At 45.1% G+C, this 12,167-nt stretch overlaps 1 protein-coding gene across 2 annotated transcripts in view; it reads left to right on the plus strand.

Annotated features, from left to right (window-relative positions):
• Nucleotides 1-12,167, plus strand: part of SPTBN4 (spectrin beta, non-erythrocytic 4) — a 135,181-nt gene that overhangs the window by 5,170 nt on the left and 117,844 nt on the right. For both annotated transcript variants that reach the window (XM_083159722.1, XM_083159723.1), the window contains exons 2-4: nt 1,130-1,190; nt 1,365-1,517; nt 3,755-3,906. In XM_083159722.1, coding sequence (XP_083015848.1) covers nt 1,370-1,517; nt 3,755-3,906 — 300 coding nt within the window. In that variant the 5' untranslated portion in view covers nt 1,130-1,190; nt 1,365-1,369. The remainder of the gene's footprint in view (nt 1-1,129; nt 1,191-1,364; nt 1,518-3,754; nt 3,907-12,167) is intronic.

Consider the following 12,167-nt stretch of genomic DNA (forward strand, 5'->3'; position numbering starts at 1 on the left):
ACCGAGTTCCCTGACCACTGCTATAGGGGTACACAACACTTGCCTGCCTGACCCTCTCCTACAGGGAGGCAAGTATGCTTCCGAACATTTGACAGAAGTACCCATTCGCCCCTAACCCTTTTGGGGGGTTGAGGGCAGAGGGTCACTCGCAGCTTCGGGGGAGGTGAACCCAACCGATCTTTTTTCCTCTAGGCCTTTTGGTTGTAAGAGGTTAGGGGAGTAACGGGGCCCTTATCCTTTTAGAGAGAGTACATTAGTACCTACACCTACAGCACATAGGTTGAACTAGATGGACGCAAGTCTTTAATCAGCCTCACCTACTATGTAACTATGTAAGCCATGCACCTTGGCCTTCAAAGAAAAAACAAAACACAAGATGGATATTTTTTACATTCACTTCTGCCCACTTTCCCTCTCCATTTCTGATACCATCGGTCCCATACACTATAGCACCTTTTTGCTCAAACTCACGTTTTCATCGGCCCTCAGCGAATTTGCGTATCGGCGAATATACACATGTGCAGGCCCGATGTGCGAATGCCTTCCGCAAATATCACAGTCACTGAGTCGTTCACACAAAAATGTCTCGCCCATTTACGAGCAAAATAAAAAACAGTCTGGACTAACATTTATATGCGAACGTCTAAAAATCATTCGATGGTCGGAAACTATTGAATGTTCCTTTGACTGTGTACACATGGGGGCGATTTTGTCTAATATCGTGGGCAATATGGTCGCTGAGCGACCATATTGCCCGTGCCGCGATGAGAGTGTGCACCGGCGATATATCGCCTGGTGCGCGATCCCGTTTTCTCCCCCCGTAGTGATCGCTGGTCGCAGGACATAAATCTTACTCTAGCGATGCCCAATATCTGACTCAATAGCCATGTTTAGTACACAGTACATTTTATAGGTTCTATCTACCATTTTAAAAATATTTAAAAAAAAAAACATTTTCTTTTTGATACACTTCTTACAATCACAGAACTTGTCTGGAAGCCAGACTCTGTTCTTGTCCCCTCTAGCTCACAGTATTATCCCCCCCCAATAATGTCTTCTGTTCCTCAGTTGTTGCCGCTGGCAATGGGATAATCTGCTTCTCCTAATACATCTCTCTCTCTGTTCTCAGTGTGTGCGAGAGGAATGGGAATGATCGTATGGCGCAATTATACCGTCTAAGCTGAAGAGAGGTGAGGAGATTGTTATAGGGTGGCAGAGTTGGTGTCAGCTATTTGTACATCTTTGAATTAATTAATTGATGTGTGATGTCAGTGATATTATGTAACAGTCAGGATATACGGCCCCGTTACAGTCTATGTACTATATGGAAAGGTATTTACCCACATTTTTTTCTTTCCCAATAGCGGTGATGGCAAATGTGAGCCCAGAGCTGGACAACATGGAGGCGCAGACCCCCCCAAACAACAACAATCGCTGGGATCAGCCTGACCATGCGTGGGATGAGCCCGCAGCCTCGGGCAAATTTTTTGAGTGTTCCCGTATCAAAGCTCTGGCTGGTAGGTTTATGGGTCATCTCACAAAGCCACCCCAGGGGTTCTCCCTCCTCGCCGTGATTCCAGAGAGGTTGTAGATGAGGTAGATGGCATAAGATGTAACATAGCAAAGAGAAAGGTCACTGATAGGACTTAATTGACCCCACCCAGCCCAACATAAATCAGGTAGTTTTTCTAGGTCGACACTGATGACATGCTGACATGATTAGAATGTAGCCAAAACAGTTCAGTGGTAGCTATCCTTGTCCGGCGGCTGCAACAGTGTCTTCCGGGTCTGACGGTGATGTGATGAAGGCTTTCTGGCATTCAGCAATGATTAATGCCCCTAACCATAATACTAGCCCAAACGGAGGAGGGTTAGGGCTAGGATATGGGGGGGGGGGGGGTCTTACTTGTTGCCTAGCCCTCCCCCTAACCCTCCCCTCCTGCAGCCTATCCCTCCTCCTAACATCACAGTCTCTGGACCAGCAAGTAAGAATCTGCATTAAATGCACCCTCTGGGGCTGACCTTGCAGGGTGATTTCAAAGCTCTGGGGAATTAACTATAGCTATAGCTATGAGTTAATGTTACTGTATGTGCCAAAGAATTGATTAGCTCTGGGAATTAAACCTGGAAGCTCCAATTACGCTGTATGTCCTGTGGTTGGGTAAAAAGTACAGACAGCCTGACACATCTCAATAAGCATGCTAACCCTAGCCCTTTCCTCCCAACAGCTAAACCCTAACTATCCCCTCCCACAGCATTACCCTAACCACCCCCCTCTACAGCCTAACCCTAACTTCACTCACATTACAACCTAACCCTAACCTCCTCCACACTACAGTCTAACCCTAACTTCTCCCACACTACGACCTAACCCTAACCTCCTCCACACTACAGTCTAACCCTAACTTCTCCCACACTACAACCTAACCCTAACCTCCCCCTCACTACAACCTAACCCTAACCTCCTCCACACTACAGCCTAACCCTAACCTCCTCCACACTACAGCCTAACCCTAACCTCCCCCTCACTACAACCTAACCCTAACCTCCTCCACACTACAGCCTAACCCTAACCTCCTCCACACTGCAGCCTAACCCTAACCTCCCCCTCACTACAACCTAACCCTAACCTCCTCCACACTACAGCCTAACCCTAACCTCCTCCACACTACAGACTAACCCTAACTTCTCCCACACTACAGCCTAACCCTAACCTCCTCCACACTACAGTCTAACCCTAACTTCTTCTACACTACGGCATAACCCTAACCTCCCCCACACTACAGCCTAACCCTAACCTCCTCCACAATACAGTCTAACCCTAACTTCTCCCACACTACGACCTAACCCTAACCTTCCCCACACTACAGCATAACCCTAACCTCCCCCACACTACAGCCTAACCCTAACCTCCTCCACACTACAGTCTAACCCTAACTCCCCCCCTCTACAGCCTAACCCTAACTTCCCTCACATTACAACCTAACCCGAGCATTCTCCACACTACAGCATAACCCTAACCTCCTCCACACTACAGCATAACCCTAATCTCCCACCCATATTACAGTCTACCCCTAACCCCCCCTACAGCCTAACCCTAACTTCCCTCACATTACAACCTAACCCTAACCTCCTCCACACTACAGCCTAACCTTAACCCCCCTCACTACGACTTAACCCTAACCTTCCCCACTCTAGAGCCTAACCCTAACCCCCCCTCACTATGACTTAACCCTAACCTTCCCCACACTACAGCCTAACCCTAACCTCCCCCACATTACAGCCTAACCCTAACCTCCTCTACACTACAGTCTAACCCTAACTTTCCTCACACTACAGCCTAACCCCCCCTCACTACGACCTAACTCTAACCTCCCCCACACTACAGCCTAACCCTAACCTCCTTCTCCTATGACTATTGACATTGTGACTGAGTTCTTCTTCAGCCTCCTCCGGGCTCTTCGGTGCTTACTGTTGCGGAGGTTGGAGCCTTGGTTTCCTTATGGGCAATATACCGGTACCTGTATTGTTTTGAATTTGCGCACTTCCAGCGTCCTCCGTGCTATGTAGTGGCTGACTCCATCACTATGTTTGGCACAGTGAAACCCATTTCACAAATCTTCCTCTCCCAGCATTCACGCCCTGAAACCTTTAGTTACCCTGTTACAGAATCTATTTAGATCATTCAGTCAGAGAGCTTTTGTCAAAGAAAGAGGTTGAGTGACACAGAATCTCCCCTAATTTTATTCCAAAGATGAACGCGATGCTGTCCAGAAGAAGACCTTCACCAAGTGGATGAACTCTCACCTCTCCAAAGTGCCGTGCCGCGTAAATGACCTGTACAGCGACCTGCGTGATGGCTACATCATTACCAAACTGCTGGAGGTGCTATCCGGAGAGCAGCTGGTACGCATGTCAGCTAGAAAATATTGTCAGTGTGATTGCTACCTTCATGTGATACGCTGTGCATGCTGGGTAATGGCATGCAGGATCTGTCTCCATGTTGATGGGTTTGGAAGTCAGGTTGTAAGGTCAGAAGCTCTGGTACTCAGGGTCTGATTCAGAGGAGCATGCAGTTCCACGCACTGCTACAATGCTGCTTGAAGGGTATTCTCAGCTGCCCCCTTATGTACAAAGATGCCCACCACCTTCATCTGCCACTCATGTACATGTGTGAACATCGGTTGCACCATCAAAATTCTGAGCAACCTTATGCTGTCTCAGACAAAATGGCTCTCCTAAGATGCCAGGGCCTCTCCAGCTGTTGGATAGGGAATGCTCCCCTCCCTGTTACTCCTCCATACGCTTGTCTCTTTGAGAGTAAATTCTCAGCATTTCCGGTCTTGCTAATGAAATGCTGCATGTGCGCAGTGCAACTGTGGGGCTGTAGCTGTAGCTTATCTAGACTTTAGTAAGGCTTTTGACACTGTCCCACATCGCAGGCTGCTAAATAAACTTCAAACCTTGGGATCGGATTCTAAGATGGTTGAACGGATACGATTTTGGTTGCAGGACAGAAAACAGAGAGTTGTGGTAAACGGAGTACAGTCAAAGGAGGGAAAGGTTACAAGTGGGGTACCCCAGGGATCTGTACTTGGACCAGTGCTTTTTTATATCTTTATTGGTGATATTGCAAATGGAATTGAGGGTAAAATGTGCCTTTTTTGCAGATGGCACAAAGGTATGCAACAGGGTAGACACACCAGGAGGGGTAAAACAAATGACTGATGATCTAGGTAGATTAGAGGAATGGTCAAGTGCATGGCAACTACAGTTTAATGCCAAAAAATGCAAAATCATGCACTTGGGTCTCAGAAATCCAAAGACTCAATATAGTATAAATGGCACTATAATGGAAACTACTGAGGAAGAGAGGGATCTAGGTGTCACTATTTCAGGGGACTTAAAGGCAAGTAGGCAATGTAACAAAGCAATGAAGAAGGCAAGTCAGATGCTTGGTTGCATAGGGAGAGGTATCTGCAGTAGGAAGAAAGAAGTAATATTGCCACTGTATAGGTCATTGGTACATCCTCATCTAGAGTACTGTGTTCTAGAGATGTGCAGGCTCTGATTTACTCTGATTTTCTCTGATTTCAAAGCAGGATCTTATTGGCTATCCCAAATCACATGACAATTGTTGACAGTTGATAGCCAATAAGATCCTGCTTTGAAATCAGAGTAAATCAGAACCTGCACATCTCTACTGTGTTCAGTTCTGGAGGCCATATCTCCAGAAGGACATAAAAACATTAGAGACTGTACAAAGAAGGGCAACTACAATGGTGCATGGCCTACATCACAAAACGTACCAGGAAAGACTAAGGGCCAAATGCACTAAGCTTCAAAAGTGATAAAATGGAGAGTGACAAACAACCAACCAATCAGCTCCTGTCTGACAATTTTCAAACACAGTCTGTGACATGGCAGGTAGCAGCTGATTGGCTGACTGTTTATCACTCTCCATTTTATCACTTTTGAAGCTTAGTGCATCTGGCCCTAAAATATCTAAATATGTATACTTTATAGAAACTGTCATATATACCAAGGGTTTTAACAAGGTACAGGTGGGAGACATTCTTCACAGGAAGAGGAGCAGCAGAACATGAGGACATGCACTGACACCAGAGTGAGGAAGATTCCGGGGAAATCTGAGGAAGAATTACTTCGCAGAAAGAGTAGTAGATAAGTGGAATAGCCTCCCATCATAGGTGGTAGAGGCAAATACAGTAGTACAATTTAAACATGCTTGGGATAGGCATATTGATATCCTTACAAAGAAATAAGAATCAAATATGGCTTGAGGCAACGTGTTTGAAAAAGAGGTAGATTAGATGGGCCAAGTTGTTCTTATCTGCCGTCAAATTCTATGTTTCTATGTAACTCTGTGTGTGTATAGTGTCAGGAGCTGGAGGCTATTTAGCCACTCATAGAACAGGTAAAGTGCTATGCACAATTAGATCATTGCAAAGATCTGATGATGTACAAGAAGTAACTGACGTGCTTATACTTAGATTTGTGTGGACTCAGTGGAGGAGCTAGGATGACTTATGGGTTGGGCACTAAGGTGGGTGAGGGGGGTTTATCACTGCCAGGAAATTGTTGTGCCTCCCTTATAGCACTCGAACATAATCTCATTGCATGCACTTCTCTTAGCGTGATGGATCTTGTGTGTCAGTGAGAGAGCGTTCCTCCTTTACTTCTAGCTAGGAAAGAGTTTGTGGTATTTTTACCAAGCACTCATCAACGGTTCTGGCCCTGAGATTTTAAAGAGCAGCAACATTAACTACCATACACTCTTGGTGGGTCGAAGAGAGGGGAGGGGGGCTAATAGCTTCCACGGATCGGAGCTGCATCTGGTTTATAAATTGATATCAAGAAAATTTGTAGGTTCTGAGGTCTGTAGCTGAGGGTTTCTATGGTAATAGTAATTTCCTGTCGCATAGAAACATAGAATTTGACGGCAGATAAGAACCACTTGGCCCATCTAGTCTGCCCCTTTTTCAAACATGTTACCTCAAACCATATTTGATCCATATTTTTTTGTAAGGATATCAATATGCCTATCCCAAGCATGTTTAAATTGTTCTACTGTATTTGCCTCTACCACCTCTTTCTGTGAAGAAATTCTTCCTCAAATTTCCCCGGAAACTTCCTCCCTCTAGTTTCAGTGCATGTACTCGTGTTCTGTTGCTCCTCTTCCTGTGAAGAATGTTTCTCCCCTGTACCTTGTTAAAACCCTTGATATAGTTGAAAGTTTCTATCATGTCCCCCTTTCCCTTCTCTGCTCTAAAGTATACATATTAAGATCTTTTAGTCTTTCCTGGTACATTTTGTGATGTAGACAATGCACCATTTTAGTTGCCCTTCTTTGTACAGTCTCTAACGTATTTATATCCTTCTGGAGATATGGCCTCCAGAACTGAACACAATACTCTAGATGAGGTCGTACCAATGACCTATACAGTGGCAATATTACTTCTTTCTTTCTACTGCTGATACCTCTCCCTATGCAACCAAGCATCTGACTTGCCTTCTTCATTGCTTTGTTACATAGCCTACTTGCCTTTAAGTACCCTGAAATAGTGACCCCTAGATCCCTCTCTTCCTCAGTAGTTTCCATTATAGTGCCATTTATACTATATGATTTTGCATTTGTTTGGCATTAAACTGTAGTTGCCATGCTCTTGGCCATTCCTCTAATCTACCTAGATCATCAATCATTTATTTTACCCCTCCTGGTGTGTCTACCCTGTTGCATACCTTTGTGTCATCTGCAAAAGGGCATATTTTAGCCTCAATTCCATTTGCAATATCACCAATAAAGATATTAAAAAGCAGTGGTCCAAGTACAGATCCCTGGGGTACTCCACTTGTAACCTTTCCTTCCTTTGACTGTACTCCATTTACTACAACTCTCTGTTTTCTGTCCTACAACCAAGATCTTATCTATTCAACTATCTTAGAATCCAATCCCAAACGGTCAAGTTTATTTAACAGTCTGCGATGTGGGACAGTGTCAAAAGCCTTACTAAAGTCTAGATAAGCTACATCTACAGCCCCACCTTGATCTACTACTTTAGTCACCAAGTCAAAAAAGTCAATAAGATTTGTTTGACATGATCTTCCCCCAGTAAACCCATGCTGTTTCGGATCCTGTAAATTGCTGGTTTTGAGATATTCTACAACTCTTTGTTTTAAGAGTGTTTCCATCAATTTCCCTACTACTGATGCAAGGCTCACTGGTCAATAGTTGCTTACCTCTTCCTTGCTTACACTTTTGTGCAGTGGGACTACATTTGCTTTTTTCCAGTCCTCTGGGATTACTCCAGTAGCTAGTGACTGGTTGAATAATTCTGTTAATGGTTATACCAGCTCCCCTTTAAGCTCTTTTAGTATCCTTGGATGTATCCCATCTGGCCCCATTGATTTATCCCCTTTCAGTTTTGAGAGTTCTGTGAGCACTTTCTCCTCTGTAAATGTACTTGTTTCTCCCTCAGTTTTCTGACTATACTTGCAACTTAACTGTGGCCTCTTCCCCTCTCTTTCAGCAGTGAATGCTGAATAGAAATAATTATTAATATGATCTGCTATTACATTGTCCCCCTCAAGAAGACTTCCACTCTCTGTGCCTTATTCTGGTTGAGTCGGATGGCTCCTAATGTGGACGGATGGCCGATGGTTGGTGTTTGCGCATGTGTGGAGGCATATCTGCACATGTGCGAACGATTCACACGTACGAACACGGTGTGAGTTCCGTAAAGAAAATGATCATACAGAATTATCCGATCAGGGGGTGGAGAGGGGCGTGAAGGGCTGTTTAGGCTCATTACCGTATGCGTACGCCCTGCGTTTCATGGGCGTTACCATGAAAACGCTGGGCGTATGTATGGTAATGCGGCCGTGATGCACGTGTGGGGGCGGACAACTGACAAAGCCGGATGTCAGCTGCCCGCCCATATCCCAGCTTTCATTTGGAAAAATGTCCGTGTGGTCTGGAGCACTCGGTGCTGCCTGACCACTCGGTCCATCATTCGATGGTCGGCGACCATCGGAGGATGGGGGAGGTTTCCACAGATAGGGGAGGTGTTCGCATGAAACATTCGCTTGCTCGGCGTCTTACCGCATTCGGACGGTGTGAGCGATCCGTACGGTAGGCGGGGCTAAGAACACTCGGTGGCCGTCCAAAAATACGCATCCAACTACAATAAGGGCCTCTGTCTTTAGTCTTATTACTCAACTTTTTGTTTTTCTCCTTTCACCTACTGTATACACCTAAAAGAAGTTTACCAACTGACTGGGCCATTTTCTCCTCAGCCTGTGCTTTTGCACATCTGATTACCTTCTTAGCCTCCTTCTGTCTAACAAGATACACCACTTTGTCCTCATTCTTCTGCGTCTGCTTAAATTTCTTAAAGGTCAACTTTTTTGCTTTCACAATACTTGCTACTTCTTTCGCAAACCACACTGGCTTCCGTATCCTTGTGTTTTTCCTAATTCTTTTGACACAAAGTTCTGTTGCTTTTTAGTATTGCACTTTTTAATTTTTCCCACTTATCCTTCACTCCTTCCAAGTTCCTCCACTCTGCCAAAGAATCCCTTAGGGAGTTTCCCATCTCTACAAAATCAGCCTTCCTAAAATCTATCACCTTTGTCTTTGTGTGCGATGAGTCGGTCTCTGTCTTTATTTTGAACCATACTGCTTGATGGTCACTGGATCCCAGGTTTTCACCCACATTTACATCAGATATTCTGTCACCATTTGTAAGTATTAAGTCTAATATTGCGTCCTTACGAGTGGGCTCCCTCACCAATTGCTGGAGGGATGCTCCTTGCAAGGAATTCAGAATGTCCCTACTTCTGGTGGAACTTGCAACAGGCAGCTCCCAGTTTACATCAGGTAGATTAAAGTCTCCCATGATTATCACCTCTCCTTTTAATGCCATTTTATTGATGTCCTGCAATAGGCTCTTGTCCAGTTCCTCTTCCTGATCTGGTGGTCTCTAGATCACCCCTATACGAAGAATCGCCTTCTCCCCTGTTTCTATGGTCACCCAAAGGGCCTCATTTTTTTCTTCAATACTTTGTATTAAGGTAGTCTTTATGCTTTTTTTCATATATATTGCAACCCCTCCTCCGATTCTTCCCATTCTGTCCTTGCTAAATAAAGTATATCCTGACATAGCTATGTCCCAGTCATGATTTTCATTGCACCATGACTCTGTAATAGCCACAATATCCAGTTATTTTCTTCTTATTATTATTATTATTAGTAGTATCCTTTATTTATATGGCACCATAAGGATTCTGCAGTGCCCAGTTACAGAGTACACATAATCAAACTGGAAAACAGTAACTTACAGTTGAAGACAATACAGGACAAATACAGGGTAAATGATTATAGGAACATTAGCCAATTGCTGCAACATAAGTATCAAGGTAGCAGCAAACAGTTTGCTTTGGTGCAGTCGAAGACTACTGAAGTAAGAAAGGATAAGCACATGAGGTAAGAGGTCCCTGCTCGTGAGAGCTCACATTCTAAAGTTCATCCCTTGTCATTATTGCAATTAGTTCTGGGATTTTATTTCCTAAGCTCCTAGCATTTGCACACATAGCTCTTAAAGTTTTGTTTGTGCTTCTCCTGGTGCTAACTATGTTCATCTTTCTGCCTATATCTATTCGGTTTTTATCGGCATTATCTTCTGTTGCAGTGGATAGGCTTCCTGTTCCATTTGCCTGCAGAGACAATACCTCTAGATTGGGGGAGCATATTTCTTCATTCTTATTTGGTTCACTGCCCCCCTCTGCTAGTTTAAATAGTTGCTGATAAAGCTTCCAACTTCTCACTTAGGGACAGATTTTCTAAGCTTCAAAAGTGATACAATGGAGAGGGATAACCAACCAACCAATCAGCTCCAACCTCACATTTTTCAAACACAGTCTGTGACATGGCAAGTTGGAGTTGATTGGCTGGCTGTTTATCACTCTCCATTTTATCACTTTTGAAGCTTAGAGAATCTGGCCCATAGTATTCTCGTTCCCCTTGAAGATGGGTGCAGGCCATCACTTTTATATAAGGCTCTGTCTTGCCAGGTAGCTTGACTATGACCTAAATATCCAAATTAGCCTCATTGCACCAATTTCTTAGCCAAACATTGCCCCTCGGTTTACTGGCAATACTTCTGAAAAAGTTACAGTGGTTGCCACCTGTTTTGGTACTTGTTTCCTAGCACGGCGCCCATGATTTTAAACTTATTACATAGTTTTGATCGCATCGATCGCATAGCATCGCATACGACCAGATCAAACGATGATTTAATTGTACATGCACCCTGATGGGTGATTAGTATGTTATATGCACCCCCATTGTTAATGCCACTGCCACTATTAACGCCAACCCGAAGCGTGGCGAGCGGCGGCGGTACGCGTCCTCCGAACTTTTCATACCCCCACTATCCACATTTCAGTTGATTTCATATAGTGTGGTGAGGGGATGCGGATAACTTCACAAGTATTACGCGTCCCCTCGCGGGGCTCGCTGCGCTCGCCACGCTTTGGGCTCGGTGGCTCCCTGCACTCGCCACACTATATAAAATCAACTCCATGCCGACGTGGATAGTGGGGGTATGAAGAGGTCGGAGGATGCGTACAGCCGCCCCATGCGTATATGCTGCGCTCGCTACGCTTCGGGTTGGCGTTGATAGTGGGGGTGCATTTAACATAGTAATCACCCATCAGGGTGCCTGTACAATTAGAAATCGCATCGCATTGCATGCCAGTGTAATGGCATGCGATGCGATATTAAAATTGTACAGTGCGGTTCTTAGGACCCGAAAATCAGGTCCCATCGCATACCATCGCATAATTAAGGTATGCGATGGTATGCGATGGGCTCCGTGCTAGGAAACAAGTACCTCTGTTTTAGAGCGGTTCCTATTTGCCTAAATTCATCTTTTACAGCCATGACTTCAGCGTTAACCAGGTCATTTGTGCCTAGGTGGATGATGGCATCCACCTCCCCATCTTTTCTTGCTGCCTTTACAATTCTTAGCATGCGTTCTTTATTTATTGGAGCTGTGGCTCCAGGTAAGCACCTTACTTTTGTTTCTCTACTTCAGAAGCATTTTCTAGATCAGGGTTGCCGACTTTAAGATTCTCCTCTCCGAGAGAAGCCGGGAGAGGAGAGATTCAGCAGCCACTCAGGGGGCGGGGCTTGCGAGTGACATCACTAAGTCCTGCCCCCATGCTGTTAAAGCAGCTAATTCACGGATCTCCGTGGAGGGGGCGGGGCTAAAATGACGCGATTGTGTCGTTTTAGCTCCGCCCCCTCCTCTGAGACCCGAGGATTGCTGCATTTTAATGCCGCGATCCGGGGGTCAGTGGGGGTCCCCCCCTGAATCCGGGAGGGTTGCCCACCCTTCCGGGGGGCCGGGAGGGGGACCCGATTTTAGGGAGACTTACGGAAATTCCGGGAGGGTCGGCAACCCTGTTCTAGATTTACTCCTCTAATGATGGAATCTCCCAAGAGAAGTGCAGTCCTTTTTGGACCATATTGGGACAGGTAGAGGGTTCTATTAGGCCAGATGTACTAAGCTTGAAAAGTTATAAAATAAGCCAATCAGTTCCTACCTGCCATGTCACAGGCTGTGTTTGAAAAATGACAGATAGAG

This window comes from Crinia signifera, chromosome 9 (genome assembly GCF_055691185.1).
Source record: "Crinia signifera chromosome 9, ASM5569118v1, whole genome shotgun sequence".
Taxonomy (NCBI): Eukaryota; Metazoa; Chordata; class Amphibia; order Anura; family Myobatrachidae; genus Crinia; species Crinia signifera.